This window comes from Protopterus annectens, chromosome 16.part0, assembly GCF_019279795.1.
Source record: "Protopterus annectens isolate FY-2018-M chromosome 16.part0, PAN1.0, whole genome shotgun sequence".
Taxonomy (NCBI): domain Eukaryota; kingdom Metazoa; phylum Chordata; order Ceratodontiformes; family Protopteridae; genus Protopterus; species Protopterus annectens.
The window spans coordinates 166,682,927-166,709,541 of NC_056750.1; the positions used below are offsets into that span (position 1 = coordinate 166,682,927).

The 26,615-nt window shown below is 38.8% G+C and overlaps 1 protein-coding gene across 1 annotated transcript in view; it reads left to right on the forward strand.

Moving 5' to 3' along the window:
• The window catches only part of AJUBA (ajuba LIM protein), a 591,811-nt gene that overhangs the window by 536,027 nt on the left and 29,169 nt on the right, over positions 1-26,615 (forward strand). Inside the window, exons 6-7 of the mRNA XM_044058647.1 lie at positions 15,123-15,174; positions 24,558-24,626. Coding sequence (XP_043914582.1) covers positions 15,123-15,174; positions 24,558-24,626 — 121 coding nt within the window. The remainder of the gene's footprint in view (positions 1-15,122; positions 15,175-24,557; positions 24,627-26,615) is intronic.

Genomic DNA, 26,615 nt, shown 5'->3' on the forward strand with positions numbered 1-26,615 from the left:
ATCTTCCTCCAAATGGGACCTGGATAATTGGATGGGTATTCATACATTCACAAAAAGCCAAACAGTTGCAGAATAAAGCTTAGTTCATAAAACCAAGACGGGATGCAGTATGAAACAAACCAAGCAACACTGATACTGAACAAGTGTTTAATAAAACAAAGCTTTCAGGTCAAACAAACCCTTCAACAGTGTATAAAATACTAACACAAACTAACCATTTTTATATACTATCAAAAATCACACAGCCATTAATTATTCAATTAAACAATCAATCCTACTTAAAAACAATAGTTGCAGAAGCACAGAACTCTATTTCAAACACATTTGTTTATACCTTAGTAAAGGTTTTAGAAACTGTCTAGTTCAACCTGGTAGTACATCAGCACAAAGGTGTATTATCCATTGATATTCCTTCATCTCAAGCTTATTGTTAAGATCTCCCCATCGTATATCCTTACATACTCTATTCATAGATTCACACCAGGTTTGACTGGCAGAGTCCTCCTCGACAAGGAGGGCTCATTGTAGAGTGGACACTGGCAAGACATAGTGGTCACAAGAGTCAGTAGCCTTGAACTTCCTGTGGCTTCTAAAGCTGCATCTAGCACAGCTTCATTGGTCCAGGGTCATACCAAACAGGATACATTTCTTCCAGAGTTTCAGCATTTTTTTATCTTAATTATACAGGTTAGTAAGAGGTGGGGGTACCATGTACCATTCATTGTAGGCCCCTGCAGGATGGGGGGGGGGGGGACAGCATGCATTTAATTGCCGCTTGTCCCTCACAGTGGTTAATTTGAAAACAAAGGGAAAACTATAGAGTCAGTAATATTTCTTCCATTATCTCCATAGATTCTTTTGCTTATAATGATGTTGGAGGAGATTTTCCTCCATTAGTAAGACAGGTTTTGGACAAAGTCCTTCTTTTGAGGTCAGCTAGTTTGAACTAGAACTGAAATGAGAATGTGAAAGAGAGATGGAAAGCAGAATGTTTTGAGTGCTGGTGCTAACTAACTCTTTGGATATAGAAATTACCAAGAAACTGCTTTGAGGTGGTGGGGGACCTTCTGGTACGGAGACTGCTTAAGTCAGTTGGGTGTTGTGTCACCCCCCCTTCAGCTAAATTAAAGATTAACTGCCATTCCTGGCTATCTAAGCACAGAAAGCCTTTGCAAAAGCTTATTAGTTGCTAGCTCATTAAAAAAAACTGTCAATGAAGAGCTCAAAGAAATTGTCCCAAGAGAGACAGTTGACTCACGAGTCCAGCAAGGGCTGGAATAAAATGGAAAGGGCCACAAGGCAAGAGCATGGTGTGAGTAAACTACAAATCTTGACCAGCATTGCGGACATAATTCTAAAATACTTTCTGCTTATATTGTATTGCTAGAATTACTGTTGGCTGTACTTTGCTTTAATTGCGTGTATCTGTTGTTATCCGCTACTTGACATGTTGAACATTGTTGGGAGTTTTATTTCCCTTAAAATGTATGTATTTCCCTGTGGTGCAGGCATACAGAATTAAGTAAGTCAAATGTTACAGATTCACTTTACAACAGATTGTAATTCCCTACCGTAAGTGATTTAATAATTTTGACACTCCCAAGTGGTATATACTTTTCACTGTCCTAAGCAGAACACATCAGTAGTGTCAGCCCAGTGAAAACAATGAATAACTGATGGTTTCTTAAATGTTATGCTTGTATTACTTCTACAGTTCAGTAGTCCAACAAGGGTTTTTTTTCTGTAGCTTTGCTCAGAAAAAAGATGATAGGCAATCTGTAATATGTTTGTCTTATGTTAATTAACTGTAGCTATGGGAAGGCTGGTATGAGCATTTCATCAACCACTGAAGTCCTTTACACTCGTAAATCACTGCTGTCTTTCACAAACTTGTGTGTTTATTTAGTAGAGGTGGGTCAGCATTCCTTCTTTCAACAGGGGCTGTAACCTGGGTTTAGTTATGAGAGTAAGCATGTGCTTTCTTATATTGGCTTAGCAGGAATGTGTACTATCTGTAATATTTTAGTTTTGCACTGGGGTCTCTCTAATTTCATTTTTGGCTGTAGTCTTTACCCCATGCAGGCACCAGAATCCCCTGCTGTGTTTTTTTTTTTTTTTTGGTGGGGGGGCCTTCCACATATCTATGATAAATAACTGGTAATGAGTCATGTATATATACTGGATACTGCCATGTGAAAGAGAAAGACTGAACATTTGTGCAGTACTTGATACTGAAGGGCTTTTCAATTTGCAGGTAGGCTTACCTTTCCACTAATATCCTTAAAGGATGGTTGACAGTGAGTTACATTGTCAAATATTTCCAGATTTTTTTCCATAGTGTTCCTTCACAAATGTCCAGAATTTTATAGGTCTCCAAACCATAAAAAAGAAAAAATATAGACATATATACATTGTATGAGTATACACACACACACATATATATATATATATATATATATATATATATATATATATATATATATATATATATATGGGTCTACTTCATAATACTGAAATTTCACAATGTTGAATTTCATAACATTGAGACAATAAGGGTTTGCATCCAGATCAAAAGAGGTCATTGTGCCCCCTCTACTCATCACTCATCAGACCCATCATAGAGTACAACACCGCATTTGGGATGTACCTTACAAGACACCTGCAACAGCTGGAAAGACCACAGAAGTACCTCAGCAAGAGGATCACTGGCCTCAAATAGATGCCCTATGCAGCTCGACTGAAGAAACTCCAGCTGTACTTGATTGCATACCGCCTACTCAGAGGTTATCTCTACCTGACATACAAGGCCATGTCCAACCCAAAACTGATGGACATGCTCCACCTAAAGAAAACCTTATCCCCTTGAGCCACACGCTCAAGGGATCTAAACCTCACCACAACAATAAATAGGACATGCTGGAGGGATAGATTCCTGTCCCAAAGACTTTCCATGCTTTGGAACAAGATTCCAATCTACATTAGGCAGAGATCCTCACTAACACTCTTCAAGACAAACCTTGACGAGTGGATGGGAAACAGAAAGTTTACCCCAGGGATCACTTCAGTGGCTCTGCTGGACAGAGGCACAGGGAACTAATCCAAAGGGGTGGCGAAAGCCAACACATTCTGGCTAGGCTTATAAATGCCTTTGGTCAGAGAGAGCCTAGTACCTACCTATGAACCTATAAGAATGAGTGAATTCTACAAGACAGACTAATGATTTAATGAAATAGAAAGTACACACACATGGTAGTTAGATGACTTGTTGACCCTGAAAATATCTGAAGGAGTACAAATTAGTAAATTGGCTGAAGTGGAGCTGCTACATGATGAATTAAGAGATAAACTGAATGAGACTGGAAATGGAAAAAGGAAAGCATTTGCTTTTTGGGGATTTCAGAGGGTCTTGAAGAAAATTACTGTAAAACTTTTATTATTGCAAAGCTGAGTAAGTGAACTGGTCTGCCTCAGGATGTGGTGTTCCTAGGTCATGCACATAGGGTTTACATGCCTGAGGATTTTGCAGCCAGACTTCCCAGACCGATTCTGGTCAAAATACAGAATTACTCTGGGAACAAATACTCTCCCATCTATGGAAGAAAGGCAAACAGCTTTTAATAAAGGACAGAAGAGTGTTTGCAAACAATTTTTGTTGGCCACCTAGCGAAGAGGAAATAAATTTACTCCATTGATTAAGTCCTCATCCTGATATGATAAAATTAAACTTTCCCTCTGGGTTCAAAATGTTTGTAGATTCAGAGGCTAGCCAAGAAGAAATTGAAAGATTTAGAGACTTTTATTCATGTAATAGTGGGATGGAGGAAAACACAGAAGATAACTTAAACCAGACACTATTGAAGAAAATCCTGAAAGAAAAACGGCCATTCAAACCTTTTCATTGTTCAAGATGAATATGTAGGAAAAGAGAAAAGCCATGGAAAGAAATTCAAAAAAACCATAAAGAGATGAGATAGCAGACTCCTGGAGATTGGAACCACAAAAGGAGCCTACTTATATACAAGTCTAGAGTTAGAGCTATGACAGAACAAATTCTATTTCAAGACTAATTAGGAAGTTTTTACAGTTATAACGGGCTCTTCCTATTCTTATTTTTCTTTTATTATGTTTTTTCTGCTAATTGGGTTTGTTTTGTTGGCTGTGAGGCGTCGCTGTCGTGGAAATACGACTGTCATTAAGTGCTATTGTAGCAGGCTATAAAACTGGCATGGGCAATTTATAACTATGCCGAAAGCCAACTGAAGATTTAAAGGGAACTGAACTTTACTAGTGGTTATCTTTAACTGATGGTGAAGTACCACTCAGTTAATGGTACACCTGGTTTACTTATATTATTGAACCATCTTAAAAAGGGAATTTTGGAGGCAGTTTGCTTAACACATCTTTATCTAAATAATGTTAAGTTTGTTGATCTGTGGAAGGATGATTTTAGCCAATGACAGGTTGAAAGAATATTGATGTTTTGTATTCACTACAGGGCACTGTCTTAGTTTGAAGGGTGAGGTATGTTCCAAAATGGACAATTAACTTGGCAAAAATGCATTTTTACATCCAGGTCAGGCTGAGGCTTATAGACAGTAAAGGAAGATGTATGTATGAGTGGAGTAGCTAAAGGATGGTGATTATAGTTATTGTTATTGTTAGTACTTTAATTTTTGGGGGTATAAAAAAGTTCAACCTTGTTTTCATATTACTTATGCTGCTATGCAAGTTGGAGAGCTGGACTGTTCTGCCTGGTTTGGCATGCATTATCAGGAAATCAAGGACTGGCGAGTACGTGAGAAATGCTCATGTGGGAAAATGCTGTTGATGTCAAACCTTCAGCATAAAACTTAAACCTATGACATGGAAAGTAAGAGGACTGGTAGATAGTGAGAAAAGACTACAAATGTTACAAAGTCTGCACAAAACATCTGTGAATATCATACTGCTGCAGGAAACCCATCTCATTAAGGAGGTACATAACGGATTAAAAGGCTTATGGGGCAGAAGCACACCGATGAAAGAAAAAAAGAGATTTAACATTAATCAAAAAAGGGACCTCCCTTTAAAGTAGATGAGGTAGAAATAGACTTGCAAAGCAGATTTGTGCTACTTAAAGGAGAATGGGGAGGCAGTTATTTGTATTTACCTCCTAAGACGAAGACTGACAACAGTTCTGGCTTAGAGCGATTGAATTTATACAGGAGACGGCACTTAATGGGGATTGGAATTTAGTAATGGACAACATAGATTTCTCAGGGAATAAAACTTTTCAGTTGGCAAGGTCAGTAAGATATTTAAAAAAACTAATAAAATTGTATGGATTAACAGATCCAGCCAAACTTTTCTGAGTGGCCATCAGATGACCCATAAATCAATGAGATATGAAACTTTGGGTACATTACAGCTGAGCATGTAGAACTAATTAAAACTGGTAAGAGATATTCCCTTCTACTTTTGGACCATGGCACTCAAGTGACTTTAAGAGATTTAAAAATAGAGCTTCACTGAGCTAAAAGACAGTGGAGACTAGATTTATATTGGTTTAGAAGCTATGGGAAAAATAATTATAGGCAGGTTAGAACTGGGTCTGCAAAAATTAAATTGAATGATGGTGCAGGAAAGGGAGCTATTTAAGCTGGAACTTAAAGGCACAATCCAGGAAATAAGACAAATTGTTTAACTTTTCTGCTCTATCCTATAGAATTTTCATTCTCTCTCTTTCTAGCTTAGAGGAGACAGAAAACATAAGAGTTATTGAAATTTGAAAAAAATATTAGAAAGGAAAGATTAAGCAGAAATTAAGTAGCCCTAATAAGCTTATTTTATAATTCTCCCACATATCAGAGTTCAGTCCAGAAAGTAGGGAGGCATACACATAAATTTAGATGTCCAAAGAAGGCGAGACAGTAAAAACACATGAGGATGTCAGATAGGCAATAAGACTATTATAGAGCACTACATAGGAATGTTGCGGAGGGAAGGAATTGTCAAAGGATGCTTGATAAATTTTTCAAGGACCTCGAACCTCCTAGGGTATAGGAGCAAGAAAATCTGGTCTTAGTGCAGCCTGTAACATTGGGGGGAAACAGATGAAGAGGATGGCAAGTGGTAGGATCACCATGAGTGGATGGGCTTCTAGTGGAAATGTGGGAAATGTTACAGAGTAAATTAATAATAAAGTAGCATACCTTATTCAATGAAATAATGGAAACTTAAATGATCCTGAAATCCTGGCATGAAGCAGGTATCTCCAATACCCAAGGAAGGCAGATACCCATGTTCCCCAGATTCTTATTGCCCCATTTCAAATTTTCAGCTCGATTATAAGATGTTAAGACAAGGCAATGGCAAAAGGATCAAACTTTATACCAAAAACTGCAACCAGTAAAACACTTGGAAAAAACTAAAAGGTGAAAGTGCTAAAAACAAATACTAAAAATCTCTCTCAACTTTGAGCCCCCCAAGTTTTTAGTGGTTACGATTATAAGATTTTTGAAGGCACCCTGGCTAACTGATTAACAAAGATATTGCCTAGTGTGATAGGAAAAGACCATTTTGGCTTTATTAAGGGAAGGCAAACATTTCACAGTATTTTGAAGATGTATATTCAGACTGAGCAAGAAAAGATACAAGAACAGATGGTAATCTTGGGACTAGATGCAGAGAAGGCATTTAAATTGATGAAATGGAAATATTTATGAGAAGTATTAAGGAGGATGGTGTTCAATAGGGTGTTTTTTACAGCAGTTACATCAGGGGTCAACAATAGTAATAAAAGTAAATGCCAGACTAGTGGGATCTGCTCCTGTTGAGAGGGGCATATGACAGGGCTGTCCCCTATCTTCCATTTACTTAGAACCACTGGTGCATAAAGTAAGGCAACTGCCTATAAAGTATTGGCTGTGGCAGAAAGGAGAAGAAAAGATTGCATTATAAGCTGATGATGTAATTTTGTTCCTTGCTGACCCAGAAAGAGGCACCATTACAAGGGTGTATAAAATTCTGGGATACTGAGGACATTTCAGGCTACAAAAGAAATAAGGAAAAGACAAAAGCATTAGTTAGTTTTATACTCTGCATGGAACTCATACAGCAGTACCCTTATCTTTATGGACATTATACAATTAAATATTTAGGAACTTGGCTAACAAAATCCATTAAAGACTGCACAAGGGAAACTTGGACTCAAGCTGGGGGGGGGGGATTACAAGATACGATTAAGAAGTGGACCTTAATTTCCTTAGATTTAGACCAAAGAATTCAAGCTGTTAAGATGCATATAGTTCCTTAATTTATGTATCTCAGTTGACATTATATTAACCGGGGGGGGGGGGGGGGTTTGGGAAAAGATGAGGAGGTCTGTCGCATGCTTCATATAGAACATGGGACACCCTAGGGAGGGTCCAGTGGCAAAAATTGGTCCTGCTTCCAAAGCAAGGAGGCTTAATGGTCCCTAATCTTCAAGAATACCACAGAGCATCACAGGTGAGATTAATTTACCTTCTGCAAAACAATCACTATAGTGCAAAGTGGAATTCAGTTGTGCTGGACAGGAGGAACTTAGCCAGACAGATAGAGGAGTAATTGCTTAGAAGAAACTTCTCCAGGAAAGGCATGGCAGGCGATACCCAAAGGATTTAAGAGGTAGAGTAGATGAAACAGTAGCCAAAAAAGAGTATGTTAAGTGGAAGTTCGAAGTTTTCCCAGTAGAACTGACAAAGAGCCTCTTTAATTGTAAAGTAGAGGACATAAAGATTTGTGTTAAAGCAAAGAAGGTGTACTACTGGGAACATTTCAAGGGAGGGGGTGAAAAAATAAGACTGAATCCAAGCAAAGTTCTCAAAAGAGGGGTGAGAAATGTTGGAATATAAATCAGTGCATGAGATTTACAGGAAGCATGAGAGAGAGAAAGATGAAGAGGTCTGCTATTTAAAACGTGAGCTTATAAAATTGCCTGATAGAAGCAGGATCTGAAGAGGCAAGTAGAGAGTGCCTAGTCAGTAAAATATATAAAGCACTAATTCAGGACAGATGGAAAGATAGATGGGCTTGGATAATTTTGGCAAAAAGGTCAGGAAATAACAGAAGTGCAGAAGGATATCTGTCAGATGATCAGAGCAGCTACCTGATCCAGGAAATTTAGAATTTCTGTCTAGAAGTATTTGCAAAAATATTTCTATATCCAGAAGGGTTACATACCATATTCTTTTGGACTGTAAAAAGAACAAAAGACTACAAAGAGGATTTACGAGAATTGATGTAAATCATGTTAGGACCTAGCTGGGAGCTGATGAAAGAGGCTTTTGCCTAAACAGAGTCAAAGGCTTTGAGTATCCACATGAAGGCAGTAGCTACTCTAGTGTCATTGGTGGCAAAAAAGGGATAACTAGAAAGTGAACATCACCCCAAGAACATGGTATTTATGTGAAATCTTTCAGTTCATGACAAATTTAGAAGTAATGGGATGGGAAGGATTAAAGATAACCAGTTACGAGTGAGTGGCAGCTTAGAAAGGCTTCTGCAACAGAAATGGAGTAATTGGGTATTTTAATTGAAAATGTAGTGTTTAATTGGAATAATGGGCATTCCAAGTATAAAATATTAACATAAAATAATCCCATGGTTGTGAATGTAAATTCTGGCTCTGGGTTGTGCTTGCTTTATAATTAGGGTTGTTAACTTTTGTGACTTTACCTTTTACCTAAAGAAGCCAGCCACCTGAATGATATGGCATATGCAGTATATAGACATTATTTGTATTTTAATAAATTCAATAACGCAACGAAAACATTTGTTTTGAGAATGATATGCTATATATATCTTTTTTTTGTATTTTTTAATAAAGTCAATAAAGCAGCAAAAATGCTTTGAGAATAATATGCTATAATATTTTATATATATATATATATATATATATATATATATATATATATATATATAGGTTTACTATCAAAAATTTCCACTTTTTGATCAAATTTGTTATCCGAATTTGGTAATACAGAATTACCAAAATGTTGGAAATGGTAACCATGTCGAAATTCACACCCCCTGCATATTAAATATTCCAACTCTGAGATCGCACTACAGTGAGGAAAAGGTTAAATTTCCTGATCCCCACTGTAGTGCAATCTGTTATCAGAACGTTGATCCCACATTAGCGAATGCACACAACCATTTCCTAATGGGGATTCAAGCATTTCCAGATCGGTATTACGGAAACTTTACAACATGCAGTCAGCCATCCCAGTTTCGCACAAGTGCCTTTCCACATTTTGACAGAAAACCATACTAGAGGTGGGAAATCAGCTCTTGCAGTTCATAATCCTTACACTTGGACTTTCTATCACTTCCAGGCTACTTCTTTGATGCCTAACTGCAGCAGTTGTAGCCTTTTCCTGAGGACATTCATCTGTTTCCTTACCTGAAAACTGTAGTTGATGGAGCATTTGAGCATGGTTATTCTTTTACTGTACTCCCTGAGGCTTATCATTAGTGAAAAAAATCAAGTATTTGCTTTCAGAGGAAAGCTTCCTTGAGTCTAAGAGGGAGATGGATTTTCTCAGGAATAACAGGATTCAGCGAAGTGTGTCCTGTTTTCACTGTGCTTCAGGCAACATTTCCTGATGGGCATACTGTTTCTAATCATGCAGGTGACACCAGACAGTATTCTGATAGTTCAAATGCGCAGCTGTTTACTAGGGAAATTTGTTATCTCAAAAGTCTTTGGGTACCACTCCTTACATCTTCTGAATATGATGTGAACCCTTCACTGATTAGGAGGCTACTCTGTTGGATACTGCCACAGATAGACTTGGTTAGGATTTTGTCTTTCCCTCCTTCCTCACTTTCTGGCAGATGTGTTAGATATAGCATAGGAGCTCACCCAGAGACATGTATAGTTCAAAGTGAGTGGTCCCCATTACAGATGGGGCTCCAGTTTAATTTGTAGCAGGTTGACTAATTTTTGACCAGCAACATTTTCCAGAATCATCTGGACAAGAAGTATTTTAGGTGACTTCAGACATTACAGTTGTGAAGCACATAAACAGTGGGGTACATGGGCATTTGAATAGTACAGAATGGTCATGCAGCTGTAAAACTTGACCTTATCTCTTAAAATACATCTAGTAGCCGTACATTGACTGAGGAGCTGAATGTCTCAGAAGAAAGGATAAAGGACCTCTGTGATAGCCTGAATCAGAAGTGGCAACTGAATCTGGAGGTTTCCAGTCTCCTCATCTCTTCCTTGTGAAATATTTTTCTGAGAAGAAGATTTTTGCATCTGAGTGCAAGGCATTTTCTCCATTTCCATTGATTATAAGAGTTCTGCAGAAAGCCAGAAAAGGAGAGTTTATGGCCACTTCAAGTAGCTCCCTGTTGGCCAAGATAATCATAGTATGACAATGTTGCCTCTGCAGCTTCCAGTCAGGGATGCTCATGATTTTCTACATCGGTTGGCATCACCCTCCTCTTCACACACTGCAATTGACAGCACAGCAGTTGATGTTTTATATTCTGGTCGGAGCTTATGTTTTTTTTTTTCTTGCAAAAGTCCAGAAAACCTGCCACTAGGAAGTCCTGTTTAGAAGCTGAGTTTGTCTTACAGTGCATTTGGACTGTTTTCCACTTGTTAAATCTTTTTGGTACATTTTAAACAGATGTTCATCACATAGCCATTTTGTGATGAAATTGTTCAAATTTTCATTATGCCAGATTTGGGTCCATGCCTCATCACCTCCTTTTTCTTCTTTCGGCTTTTCCCAGTTAGGGGTCACCACAGCAGATCACCTGTTTCCATTTCTTCTTGTCCTCTGCATCTTGCTCTGTCACACCAACCACCTGCATGTCCTTTCTAACCACATCCATAAACCTTATCTTAGGCCTTCCTCTTTTCTTCTTACCTGGCAGCTTCATCCTTAGCATCCTTTTCCCAGTATACCCAGCGTCCCTCCTCAGCACATGTCTAAACCAACGCAATCTCGCCTCTCTGGCTTTGTCTCCAAACTGTCCAACTGGGGCTGACCCGCTAATATACTTATTCCTATTCCTGTCTACCCTCGTCACACCCAGTGCAAATCTTAACATCTTTAACTCTGCCACATCCAGCTCAGACTCCTGCCTTTTTGTCAGTGCCACTGTCTCCAACCCATATAACATAGCTGGTCTCACTACCCTTTTATAGACCTTTCCCCTTCACTCTTACTGTTACTCGTCTGTCACAAATCACTCCTGACACTCTTCTCCATCTTGCCTGTACTCTCTTCTTTACCTCTCTTCCACACTCGCCATTACTCTGAACTGTTGATCCCAAGTATTTAAACTCATCCATCTTTGCCAACTCTACTCCCTGTATCCTCGCCATTCCTCTATCCTCCCTTTCATTCACACACATATATTCCGTCTTAGTCCGGCTGACCATCATTCCTCACCTCTCTAGAGCATATCTCCTCCTCTCCAGGGTCTCCTCAACCTGTTCCCTACTCTCACTACATATCACAATGTCATCTGCAAACATCATAGTCCTCGGGGACTCCTGTCTGATCTCGCCTGTCAACCTGTCCATCAACAGTGCAAATAAGAAAGGGCTCAGAGCTGATCCTTGATGTAATCCCACCTCCACCTTAAACGCATCTTACACTCCCACTGCAGATCTCACCACTGTCGCACTACCCTTGTAAATATCCTGTACCACTCTTACATACTTCTCTGCCACTCCCGACTTCCTCATACAATACCACAACTCCTCTCTAGGCACCCTGTCATATGCTTTCTCTAAGTCCAGAAAGACATAATGCAACTCCTTCTGACCCTCTCTGTACTTCTCCATCAACACTTTTCAGTGCAAACATCGCATCTGTAGTGCTCTTTCCTGGCATGAAACCATACTGCTGATCACTAATCATCAGCTCCCTTCTTAACCTAGCTTCCACTACTCTTTCCCATAATTTCATGCTGTGACTGATCAGCTTTATCCCCCTGCAGTTACTACAGCTCTGCACATCACCCTTATTCTTAAAATCGGTACCAAAACATTTTCTCCACTCTCACTTTCCAAGATTTCATTAAACAAGCTGGTTAAAAATTCCACTGCCATTTCTCCTAAATACCTCCAGGCTTCCACAGGTATGTCATCTGGACCAACAGCTTTTCCATTCTTCATCCTCTTCATAGCTATCCTTATTTCCGCCTTGCTAATCCATTGCACTTCCTGATTCACTATCCCCACATCATTCAGCCTTCTCTCTCTCTCATTCTGTTCATTCATAAGCCCCTCAAAGTACTCCTTCCATCTGTTCAACACACTCTCCTCGCTTGTGAGTACATTTTCCTCATTATCCCTTATCATCCTTACCTGCTGCACATCTTTGCTAGCTCGGTCCCTCTGTCTAGCCAGTCGGTACAAGTCCTTTTCTCCCTCCTTAGTGTCCATCCTTTCATACAACTCTCCATATGCCTTATCCTTAGCCTTCACCACCTCTCTCTTTGCCATGCACCTCATCTCCTTATACTCCTGTCTACCTTCTTCATCTCTCTGACAATCCCACTTCTTCTTCGCCAAACTCTTTCTCCGTATACTGTCCTGTACTTCCTCATTCCACCACCAGGTCTCCTTTTCTTCTAGCAGTCTCCCTTACTAGCTCTGCTGTAGTTATCCAGCTATTCGGTAACACTTCACTGCCACCCAGTGCCTGTTTTAACTCTTCCCTGAACTCCACCTCACAGTCACCCTTTTTCAGTTTCCACCATTTGATCCTTGGTGCTGCCCTCACACTCCTCCTCCTCCTCTTTTTCTTGATCACCAATGTCATTCTACAGACCACCATTCTGTGCTTCCTAACTACACTTTTCCCCGTCACCACTGTACAGTCTCCACTCTCCTTCAAACTGGCCCTTCTGCATAGGATATAATCCACCTGTGTGCATCTCCCTCCACTCTTGTATGCCACCCTATGCTCCTTCCTCTTGTTAAAATACATATTCACCACAGCCATGTCCATCCTTTTTGCAAAATCCACTACCATCTCACCTTCTGCATTCCTTTCATTAACACCATACCTACCCATCCCCTTTACCAACATGCCCATTATAACTGTGCAATTCCATCTATCTGTAATAGGTAGTTTTGTTGCACCAGTCATGAAATCTCCCTTCATCATGAAATATAGTGACACCGAGTACCTTATAAGCTGGAACACACCATTCTGAAAATGTGGCCTCAAGCTGCTGACATTTGCCAAAATTAAGACCCTGTTTGCCCATAACTTACATTTTATCTTACAGTATAACTGTTTATTTAGACCATGGAATGGGTCTGATGTCTATTATTTCTCATATCCATGTCAGTAAGGCTCTGAATTCACAAGGCAAAGTCTTGTTTCTAGTAACGTCTAAAAATTTTATCTGCATGTATTTGCAACAAAGGGGCATACATGTGTGAAGAAAAACCGAAGATGTGAGCTTTTTATTAGGTTTAGTTTATCTAAAATTCCTAAGACGTGAGGTTTTTATTAGGTTTAGTTTCCTAAGTTGTGAGCCTGTTATTAAGTTGGCAAATGCAGACTTACAACTTTGTTTTCAGTATTCTTTTTACCTCGTTCCATGTTAACTGTTAGCCCTCTTGTTATCTGACTGGTCTATATGCTTCTTGTGGGCAAGAGCATTTCATAGGAAGCTTATCATCCAGGCAGGATTTCTATGCTGTATGGCCCTCACCTGTGACAGCATAAGCAGGCAGAATCCTATAGTGCAGACATCATTTGGCTTACACACACATACAAAACACTGCGCTTACTGGGATGCGGATGCATACGCACTATCCACTGCTTGTTAGTCTTCCAGTAAACCTTGCGTTTATTCCTCTACACAGGATGGGCAAATCTTTGTCAGCCACTAAATCCCCCCACCCCCCCACCCACACACACACACACACACACACACACACACACACACTGGCTCCTGTAGAATCTGTCTCATTAATTTGATCTGGCATTACAGTCAGGGATTTACTTATCCAACATTCTCACTGAGTTGGCCAGGTAGTTTTTAGTGTTCTGGTTAGAAATGTAAAATCGTTGCATTTGACATTCTACTAAATGCATGCAGCAGTTGTCATTTTTCACATCAAGTCAAAGTGACTTTTTGAGGGTGAAAGGAAAGTTCACTTTTCTGTCAGGCTCGCCTTCATGAGAAAGAGACATGTTATGGTATATTGAAAATTTGGCAGAAATATTGAAAACTCTTAAGTTATGACCTTGCTTTTAATGTGGTAAACCTAGACTTAAATTTTTATTTTGCTCTGGTTTCTTAAGGTCTTATAAATGCAACAGCTGTCACTATTTAGACCAGGGAAAATATCTTTTCATCCCAATAGGAAGGTTCTGTATTCACAGTGAGGAAAATATAGCCACCGCTGAATTTGTGACCCAAAATATTGAACATCTGCATGGTATGTGCACAAGCTTAGTCTAGAGAACACACGTGCATGATTTTGCAAGTTTTCAGTATTTCCATACATACTTTGAGATAAGTAGGCCTTTTGACCTTGGCACCCATTGCAGCACTTAGTGTATGTGATCCAAGTCAGAATGTTTTTCTGTGTTGCTGAAAAGATAAGGAAACTTGTACTGCATACGAGAGCGTACTTAGTAGTAGCAACTATGATCTCAACACTGAAAAGCACTTGTTATTGTATTCAGGTGTTCCATGTCCATTCATTTACTTATCATCAACTAGTCTGCACTTATTTTTAACAGATGTTTAGTTTATTCACACTGATTAGTATGAGAATGACAGTTGTTTGTGTAGGGTTTGTTCTTGCTTTGTCTGTATTAGCCGGAGGGCAATTATTTCCACTGAACTGTTAAATGCTTTCCTTCCTGAGATCCCTGAGAAGATGAACTTCTAAATGTTATTGGGTTAGTTTGGGTTGAATTTAATTCAGGATGTTCACCCTAACTGCATAGATGGAGAGCAGAATAAATAATGTGTACATGTGTAATGTAATAAGAGGAGTAAATGCAAATGTTAAGTACATGATAGCCTTCTAGTTCACACAGTTTATGTTACAGTAAAGAAGAGGTTGCTATTTTAAACTTCTAGAATCTATTTTTGTTTTCCAGACTGTTTGCTCCAAAATGTGCAGCATGTTGTCAGCCAATTCTTCCAGCGGAGGTGAGTATTTTTTGGGTTATTTCATGAAAATTAACTTTTGTCTAAAGATTACTGAAATTATGGAATTTGCATTCTGTAGAACATGATTGCAGTGACACCTGCTGGTGATGGAGGATATTTCATTTCTTTCTCTTTGGAGTGCCCAATTGCTTCATTTTGTGTGTACACGTGTGTGTGTGTGTGTGTGTGTGTACACTTGTGTGAGAAACATTGGTTGTGATGGCAGCAATGGACTGCTGCCCACCACTTTGGTCTGCTTAGTTTTTTGTCCTGCTTGACCAAGAGCTCAGTTCTGTCAGCTGTTTTAGGTTTGTCCCACACATTCTTGAATTCTGTCATTGTTTTTGATAGTACCATCTCTGTCTTGCTGGTAGAGGTAGTATGCTGTTAGACTTCAACATTTCACAATGACTGTCTTGCAGGAGGTAGTATATTGCGACAGCAAATGATGGGGTTAATCACTGTTCCTAAAGCACTTACACTCAGTTTCCTTGTGCTAGTGTTCAGAGAGGGCCTTTATAAACTCAGTGAGAGATTTCAGGCCCCTTAATTCAGGTAGGAGTCTGTTTCATAGTGTTAAGCATAGTGAGGAGAATGAATTTCAGTAGCTTCTAAAATGTTTCACTATATTTGTTTACAAGAAGGGAGCATAAAAATCAGAGGAAAAACAACTGAAAATTTCTTAGTTTGCGAGCTTATTATGTTGGGTAATGTAGACTCGCATCTTTGTTTTCTGTATTCTTTTTTTTTCCCTTGCTGCATGCTGACCATCAGCTCTTCTGTGATCTGATTGGACTAGTCATGGTTTTATGTGAAAGTCTACTTAATGTGATAGCTTTCTTGTGGATACATTTTTAGAAAGTCTTGGATGAGTAGTTTCCAATCAAAGGTATGCAACAGCCCTGGTTTTATATCTTGTGAATAAGAGCACATAGGAGATGAGTTAACCTTTCAGTGACTGGAAGCGATTTTAGACATTGCAGGAAGATAGAATGTTGAGATCTGCTATTGTCATGGAGCACAGTTATGGAAATTATATTTTATGTGATTTGAAGTCTTTTATGCCTTTATTGCTGAGAGGCTGGCAAGGGCAAAAAGTACCGTCATGGCTGGCCCCTCCAGATTGCTATCCCCCCTCATGTTGGAGTGCATAGTATGAAAGAAAGTGGGCTTGGGTTCTGTTGAAGGACGCTTGGTGTTCGGCAAACAGGACCTAGAAAAAAGCTGACATCTTTGTGTAATATTAGTACTTGAGATACTAAGCAGAATTGCATCGTTTATCAAACTCTGAGGTGAAGATCTTTTTAATACCACCCTTGCACCATTTGTCTGTCATATGAGGACATGCGGCTGTCTTGTTTGTATTTCTTTATAGTATAAGTTGATACTAAGCAATCAGTGATAGGATCATTAAGCCAAATAAGCCCTTCAAATTGTCTAGAAGGGCTATGCAGGATACGCAGAAGAACATTTATGAGTACTCATCCAGTTATAGAGATGAATTCTGAAAGTTTGAAGGTGACCAGAATACTGCTTTGTTAGACAGGGAGGGCTTGTCCCACAGGTGTATAATGCATTGAGTTAGATATACTTCTGCCAACCAGTCGTATTGACTTGTTTAAGACTGAGATCCTTGGCACAGGTGTTTGAGGGGCTGGTGGTTCTGCAGATGTGTAGGAGATTGAATAGGACAGGGTCTTTCATGGAACTAAAAACAAGGTAAAAGCACAAATTAGTTGCTAAGAGAATAGGTACAAGGCGAGGAATGCAAGTCTGTCTTAGTAACTGAAGGACTTGAGACCACTCATCTTTTTACATGTACTCCTTTGATCACTATTATAACTTATAAGGATCTCTGCTGCAGGCTGAGTTTGATATCTGGTATGACTTTTCAGTGTGAGAGCCTTTCCCCCACAGCTGGGCTGACATTGCCTTAAGTCAGATGTTTCCAAGGACCTGGTGCTTAGGTGGCACCTGCTTGTGCAGTCTTTAGTTCTTTCTTACCTCATCAGTGTTTCCTTTAAATAAACACATCTCATTCTGGCATCAGTCCGTGCCTATAGTTTAAGAGCATCGAGAAATAAGTACACCATTGGGGAACAATTTTTCTTGCATGTCTGAGTGTGTTTATGCATGTAATTATGTAGTATACTTTGTATTGGTAATTGTGTTGAGTAGATGTCCAGGAAGGGAATTCCATACATGGAGGTGCATTAGAAGCACTCTTGCTTTAGATCCAGGATCCAGACACTGAAACAGGCAGGGGAAGTAAACTGGCTTCAAGGCAGAATACTCTGCCATTGACATGGAAAGAAAGGTGTACACCTAAGCAACCCTTGCCTTCAGGGCATTGAATGTTCATACACATATTTTGAAGTATCAGCAGCAGTATCATCCAGCAACTCCAGGATAGCTTTGGGCAGGGTACAGTGAAATTCATAAGGCAGTTATACCTGGCAAGGCCTGGGCTATTTTGCAGCTTGAGGAAACCTACCATAAAACGTGATGCTGCAGCAGAATCGGTTAAGGAGACATTCTTGTCTGAGGATCTAGTCCCTGCCTAAGGATTGAAGTCTTAATTCCTTAAAACTCCATTAGGTAAGGAGTTGTTTTGCAGACACCCATTTTACAGCATGTTTAAAAGACTGGAGATAAAGGGAAATCTGTGGAGTTGGCCAAACACATTTCACACTCCTGTTCCCAAAAATAGCAAAAACTGCACCCCAAAGCAAGGACTTTGCTACTGGAAACAAATAGCCAAAAGGTAGAAGAGTCACACAGAAAAATGAATGACATTGGAGGTTAGGGGGCCCTTAGGAATTAGCACTGAACATGGAGGGAAACAGCCGTGAGGTGTACCATCTTCCCCCAACCTCCACACCCTGATCATAAGTCCTTTTTCACAGGATAGGGGATTGGTAGAGCTCTTATTAGCAGAATTATTTAATCCTAACTTCAAACAAGTAAGTACTCCACATTGTACAGAGGGTACAGGCTTCACTTTATGTTCAAGCCTGGAAGGAGAGGACTGCCAGCTGTACCAAGAGACCAGGAACATTTAGTTCCACTACTCCTAGCAGAAATGCTACACTAGGTAACAACAGAACCTGCACACTTTAGCCAAGAGACATTGAAGGATTTTCTCTGAACTGTTCTGCATTTCAGAAAAGGATGAGCCATGGCTACATATTCCAAAGCTGTCGAGGCTAAACAAATTCTAAATTTTTTCAAAGGACCTTCCTTTATATTTACTTGTCAGTAGGTTGAACTAAAGCTATTATTGACTCCAAAAAGCAATCTCTTGAACCTTGATTCACCATTTGAGTCATGCTTATTATCCCAGCTAACCCACCCACAAGTACAAGACAGTATGAGTGAATTGCTCCCTGCAGTTTGGTTGTTTATAGCTAATAGGAAATCAGTTTGAAAATAACTGGAACAACAAACTCTCCAAAATGAAAAAAACAACACAGGCACCGATCTGGCTAGAATAACTCCAAAAAAGTTTAATGTGAAGCGCTTTTAGTCGTCCACCTTTGGAAGATTTCATCAGACAAAAGAAAAAAAACTTCATACACAGTTTTAAAAGGAAAAAGGCGCCAAAGCAAAGCACAGTAGGGGGATTCTGCCACCATTCAATTAACTAATTAAATACTAAGTTAAATAATTAAAAGTGTTCTGCATCAAAAACCTTTTTTCTTGTGTTAAAAAAGCTCATGTAAGCAAAATGAAATCATTCATTTAAAACTTCTGTTTAAAACTTTCATTTTAGAAAAAACAAAATGCAAAACTGTACTCTAACATAAAGAACAGAAATGCTGAGTGAAAAGCATAAATGTAGGAAAACATAATTTTAAACATATGCTTGGAGTGTAAAAGAAGAAAAGAACGTAATAATAAGTATAAAATGAGTACAAATATAACAACAGACTACTAGTAGCTCACAATACCAAGAGGTGATAGTGTCTGAAGCAAAAATGTCAAAAACTATGGGCAGGGTGTCAAATATCTAAAAGTACAAATACATATAGTAAACTATAACCTTAGAGGATCTGTGTTCTAAAAATGTTGAAAATTTTTAAAAACAAATTTTTAGTACTAGACTATAAAAATGTGCAAATGAACTCAAGACGAAAAACATGCTTTTTAGTTTAAAGTGATAGATCAGGTAGTGGTTGATGCAAAAGGTGGACCGCATCAGTTACTGTTAGAGAAACGTGAACTTGTAAAATATAAACTTCGGACTCAACACGACTTAGTATAATTTTAAGAACAAAAAGATTTATTTGGTGGTAAGCGCTTTCGCGTACCTTCCTGTACGCTTCTTCAGACCATAAAAACTTTCTACAAAGTGAGCAACTTTATATACTAAACTCATCACCTCTTAATTATCTAAACAAGCAATCATGCACACTCAATAATTCAATAAAACAATTAAGAAGATTAGGAAATACTGCAGTTAAAAAAACAGCATTACAAAGACATTTTCAAAAAGCACTTCCACTGGAAAGTTAAAAATCAGACAGACAAGATCAATACTTAAACATTCACTATAGCTGAATGATAAGGGCAGTTTTCAGGATTGAGTTATTATGTTACAATGTATATATACTTTAAAATACAAACTAAAGTAAACACATATATGCAGTCTACATTAAAATCTTCAGTGTAAAAGCATATAAGATACATTTAAACTGATAAGTATGTACATCAGACACAAACATTTAAAATAATAATGTACCATGATGAAACATACTAAATGAGCTCTGATCATAGCTGTTTAAAGATATGAACTCTTTTTATTATTTTATGTTTCCTTTATAAGACTTACTAGTTTGAATAACTTGTAAATGATTTATGTGTTTATACTATACGTAAATATTAAAATTAAAATTATATATGTTTATATATGCAAAGATGTGTAGCCATAAAAGAACAAATAGAAAAGGAAGTGAGGAAGTAGGGAAGAAAATGAAAATGAGAAAAGTGAAGAGATGAAAAGATGAAAAGAATCAAAAGGGGGGGGGAGGGGAAGGGGAAAGAAAAAAGAAAGAAAGAAAAGGAAAGGGAGGAAAAAGGGGGAAGGGATGGTTAAATGGATAGTAAAGCATAAGTGAAAAATATTAAACTGATATTTATAGTCTATATAATAATTATGTAAAGCACAGGCATGGTTGCATATAATAATAAATAAGTAAAAAATTAAGTAAAAAATTCTTTCACTTTTTCAAAGACAAGTCACATTTGTCAAATTTATCTAGAAGTGTCAATATATAAATAAATAAATAAATTATCTCATCAATACCTATAGAAACATTTTAAAACATTTTAAAACAAGTTCAAAACATTTTCAGATTCAATCCTATTACCTACGTGCATTTAAGTATGGTTTGATTGAAACATAAAGGTTCATACCTGGATGGTAATGCCCTTTTAATCTAAAAATCCATTTTAATTCTTTGAGTTCTAATAAATTGATGTAATCTCCTCCCCTAATGTTGGGTTCAACTATTTCTAGAACTCTGAACACAAAAGAATGTCCTGGGCAACTTTGCGCGTGCTTTGCTAAGGCATTCAAATCATTTTGTTTCTTGATATCATAAATGTGATTGTACACCCTGTTCTTAAGCTTACGTTTTGTTAAGCCAACATAAAATGTGAACTTGTTTGGCAGCTTAGGCTGAATTCCTACACTCCCCCTGGTTTAAACGAGGTCACATGTTTGACTTGTATTTTGAAGTTGAGAAGTCTATTGAGGTGACACATACAGTATTTCATTTCATGTTAGCAAAAGGTAGCAACTGTTGTAGTTTATTCCTGTTTTTCGTCTTGAGTTCCATGCACATTTTTATAGTCGAGTACTAAAAATTTGTCCTAAATGAAAGACCAGAACTGGTCAAGTTTTTAGTAGAATCTAGAATAGAAGCTGCCATTAAAAAAAGGAATAATTAGTACAGCATGTAAAATATCGCATGATAACTATAAGAATCAATCAGAGGAGGTTAGAAAGGATTGGGAAGAGAGACTGGATAAGCAATTCACAAAGCAACAATGGGAGGATATATGTTATGTCTCCCAAATATGCAACAAAATTTAGAAGATTTAGGATTTTTTCTTGGAAATGCTTACATAGATATTTTTATACCCCAAGTAGACTCCAGAGAATTTTTCCTCAGGCAGACAGTAAATGTCGGAGGTGTGAAGGGGAAGAAAGAGCTAATTGAAAACATATTTTCTAGGAGTGCTGTGAGTTGGTGGACTTTAAGGATTCCCTGCGGGATGCACTGTTGGAGATGCTGGGTGGTCAAATTAGACTAATGAGGGAGATGATTTTTCTGAGCTATGATACAGCATCAGAATTGCCTAGACATGTTAAGGCCTTGCTGTGTCTAACAGTGGTGGCTGCCACAAAAGCAATTACTAGAAAATGGAAATCAAAGTCTAAACCAACTGTACTGGAAGTAGTGAGTATAGTAACAGAGATTAAAACAACTGGAATTGAGATCTTTAGAAAAGGGCATCAGCAAACTGCATAGGACAAAAATGGGAATTGTAGGAACAATGCATACAAGGGAGGAATGAGGTATAAAAGGTGGCAGGACTTAAATGAGCTATGCAGTGTTTGAGCGAGAAAGATTGGGTAGTTTATAAGGGATGTATAATGTTTGCAACTAGGAGTGTGTCAGTATGGTTTGTGATGTAAAATGCTTGCGCCTAGGATTGTGTCGGTGTGGTTTGTTTTCATTTACATAAATGTATTATTGTCTGTGTAGTAAGTGATAGTTTAATAAAGATGTTTCTTGTTTGAAAAAAAAAGTCCAGGGTCTCTGGCTTCTTATTAAAGGTCAGATCACATCAACATAATGGAAATGAGAGCTCTCCTTTTACTTCTTCAGACATTCCATTCCCTCTTTCTTCCAGGGCCTCTTCACAGACAATACTGCAGTGATATGGTATATCATTGGGGGGGGGGGGGGGGGCACGATCCTTCCTTCTTTGCAGGCTGGCTCTCCAGGTCTTGGATGTAGCTATCCAGTATTGAGTGACTCTTGAGGCTGTATAGATTCCTTCAGAGCAAAATATAGTGGCAGACTCTTTGAGCAGGTCCAGTACATAGCTTCACGAATGGATGCTTCACAGAGATGTGTTTCTGGACATTGTCCATCAGTGGGGCAATCACAACTTACCTCAAAGGGTGGACTTTCTCATACAAGAAAAGGGGACTCTAATCCATTATCACTTGTCCAGTCTTCAACTGACATTGTGGATGATATGATTTTGATTCCTTTTAGGCACCATTCTTCTGAGGACATGCTTAAGGTTCTGCAGGATGCCAGGAAACCCACTACTAGGAAATCATATTTGTTCAAAGGAAGAGATTTTCTGTCTGGTGCCTTTCTTATAACCAGAATCCATTTTCTGTGGGGATCCCTCTGGTTCTCTCTTATTTGTGTGAATTGCTCCTTGTTGGGTTAGCATGTTCTGCTAAAGCTAACCTTTCAACTATTTCTACTTGTCTGCCGTTGACTCCTCTGCTTGCCTCTTAGTTGGAGGTGAAACAATTTCTTAAAGGTGTCCTTCATATCAGGCCTCTCAGGAAGCCTATTCTACCTTCCTGGGACCTCAGTTTTGTACTTGAAAGATTGACTCAGGCACCTTTTGAGCCTGCAGCTTCAGCTTCCTTGCAACATTGTACTTGGGAAAACTGATCTTTTGGGCCTTACTTCAGCTAAGAGAGTGTCTGAACTCTATGTTAAGGCTGTTGCTCCTTTCTTAGTTTCTTATAGGGACAGGGTTCCCCTTCATACTAATTCTTTTTTTATGTCCACGGGGGTTAATGAGTGGTTTCTTAATCAGTCTTTTAATTTGCCATTCTTTTTTTCCCTTCTCTGCAGTCTGCTAGTGCGACGGTTCTTCACACACTGAATTTACATAGCTCAGGCCATTCCCAAGTCCAAGCAACTTTTTGTTTCTTTTCATCCCAGATCTCTGGGTCTGGCTGTTTTTAAGCAAACCATATCCCCCTGGATCTCTAAGGCAATTTTATTCCTTTCATGGAAAATGTCTTTTTACCTTGGTAAAGGTTCACTGTGCTAGAACTGTTGCTTCTTCTGGTGCTTTTTTCAAAGGATTGGATACCAGTTCCATCCTTGAGGATACTACTTAGACTTCTGTCTATACCTTCACTAAGCATTACAAATTGGATGTTGTTTCAAGAGCAAGAGCTGGCGTTGCCAGAGCTGTCCTGCATGGGTTTCTGAAGGGCTCCTCTAGGCCTTCATCCTCCCATTTTTCCTGTTGAGTTTTTATACTCCCTTGTTTGTAAAGAATACTGCAACATTGACATGAAAGGACATAGTACAGCTGTGTAAAATCATATTGTAACAGTAGATGTCTCCTTAGCTGTTGCAGTATTTGCTCCCTCCCTCCTCCCCTTCTGCTCTGCTCTTCTTCTGTCTTCCTGGCCTGGAATACTTTTGTTTTTTTTCTCCGTCTGGATGCACATGTTCCTTCTAGTTCTTAGGAATATTGTTCCTACTGGGGCTTTTCAGTTTTGAGGTCTGTACGTCCATGCATCACCATTATCCCCTATGCCTTGAGCAGGGAGCATACATATGACATCTATAAATTCCTAAGGGCTTGGTGTACTGGCTGGATGTTGGGCTACCCTTGGCAGGGAATCCTGTTTGTAGAGAATACTGCAACAGTAAAGAGAAGGACATCTTACTGTTATGGTATGATTTTACACAACTGTATTTTCTCCAGGAATGGTTTGTTTTTATTTATTATAATTGTTTTTTGCTGCACTTTCAGCACAGTCCTCCTCCTCCAAGTTTAGTTGCCTTCTGAGTAGGATAACAGACTTCTTGGCCACCATAACTTCACTACTGGTTGGAGTGAACAACTGTCCTTCACACACCCTTCCTGAAAATCCTCTTATGTCGTCCTTTCCAGTTAAACTCTGCTTAAAACAGTGACCAAAACATGTCCTTTGATTAGTTAGTGGCAGTTACACAGCTGCACAACTGTATGGCATGTCTGGAGACTGGATTTCAGGTGGGTTAAGCAGGCCATTACAACTAAACCAGTCTGGGCCCAATAGTCACGTCAAGTTGGTGCATTTCAGAATTTATTGACAAGCAGTTAAGTCTCTGTGTAGCATTATGAACCAGTAGTTGACACTGAAACCACCATTATCCCACACCTGTACATAGTATTCTCCTCTGTTGTGTGTTTTCAGATTTAGAGGAGATATTTCAGGTTGTGTCACTGGATCAGGTGCATCATTGTCAATGTTGTTTCTGTGAAGTAATGAACCCTTCTTTCCATTCTGTCTTATTTCTTTTGTTGTTGTAATCATACTTGTCTGTTTTGTATTTTAGGGTTCAGAGGAAATACTGCGGGTTGTTTCTATGGATCAGGATTACCACTTTGAATGCTATCATTGTGAGGTAAGGAAGTATATCTTTGCCCTGCTGTCATATTCCTTTCATGGTTTTTCACTTGATTACCAGCTGAGGTATAAGGCTGCTTAAAACAGAATTTTCTTAACATACGTATCTGGGCATCACATAGTTGTTTTATACAGTAACTTTGTAGAAGGGAAAAGCAAGAAACATTTAGCCCTGCAGATTAAGGTTCCATTAAATAAGTTGTGTGCAGTTATTATCCTAACACTGTCCTTTCTGATTAATGGCTCCACAAACATTCAAACTGAAGACTTGAATCTCCATCAACAAATAAGACACACTGGCGTGACAGATTTATTACTAATGAGCATTCACCATCTTTGGAATAATCTTCCATTACAAATAAAACAGAGTTAATACCCTCACTTGCTTTAAGGTAAACCTCGACAGTTTGATGGGCACCAGTAAATTCATCCTAGGCCTGATTTATTTTTTCCTTCTAGAGGCATGAAGTACCCTGTGATGGTGAGTATTGGAGAGGTGTTTCTAGTCCACAGACTGTTGCTGCCGTATAAATACTATCAATGTTGTAATCTATGAATGTGCCTGCTGTAGCATTTCCTGTAATAAATTCCTAGTACTTCTACTTGCCCTTTTGCCAGCATAAGCTGCACAAAAAAAAGGACTTCTGTTCACCATGAGACAATGATTGGTCCATCAGCTTCCTTACAGTACAATCCAAGTTCCCTCTAGCTCTGCAAGACAAGAACTTTTGCTTACTGTAGAAAGCAGATCGATCCATGGGTTTCCAAAGCAGCCCGTCCACACACACCCTCAGCTGACTTCAGTTGACTGTAGGAAGCCAATTGATCCTTCAGCTTTCTTACAGTCACATTCATGCCTCCTTAGCTCATCCAGAGAAGAGCAAAAAAAAAAGGACTTGAGCTTACTATAGGAATTTGATTGGTGCATTGACTTCCACAGCAGCCTTTCCACACACACCCTTCCCAGCACTTTGAGCGCAGAAAGAACAAACTGCTGTTAAAGTGCCTTTCTGTACCAGCCTTTTGGTACTTAGAAAAACAGTGCTGTAGAACATGTGCAACAGGAACTCAATCACACTCTAACACTTTGTGGCCGCGGCAGTTGCCCCCTTCACCCCATTCTTGCTACACTACTGGCTGAACCATATTGCCATCACATCCTAACCAGGTTGTAAGACTTAAAATTCTTGAATCCAGAGTTATCATTGATGTAGCAAAAGTGTGACTAAGAAGTGGCTTAATGTACCACTCACCGTTTTGAGCCACAGCATCACTGGTCTCCTTATATAATTGCAGGCATTACTTAATTTCAAAATATCCATTAACTTGACTGTACCCATATTAAAATTCAGTCTATTTATATTACTACAGCCACTTACAAGTTACACTTCTTACCATGCTAAAATACTTTTTAAAATAACCTCCTCACCCTATGCTCCAAATAAACCCTCCATTTTAAACCTAAACAAAAATAATAAAATATTGACAGTAGTAAATATATGACTCGGAAAACCTTCTCACTTAATCACAGACACTTGTGCCTAGATTGTTGCACTGTGACAGCAGATAAACAAAGAATTAAAACAAAAAATCCAGTTCACCCTCAGTCACTCAAACAACCCAAATTCATGGTGCCCTGCAATATCAGATCTTAAACATGTAATATCTTCAGGAACACTGTAATGCTATATTGACCCTTTCCCAGTAGAACTGAATGCCTTTCCTTTCTAATCATGCAACATGTATAGTTCAAAAGTGCAGTTGTTACATGTGCATAATGTCCACCGTAATATATGACTTGTATAACTTTTGAACATTCGCTAACAACTCAAAATGATAGTCAACTGCATAGTGAATGTCCCCAACTCTGTGCTGTATTTTCCATACCATGGCTCTTAAAAGTACTCATTTTGTACACTTCCAAATGTCCATTGTCATATAAGTGCATATTCAAGCCTCTTGTTAAAGCCTTTGAAGTGTGCAGGCT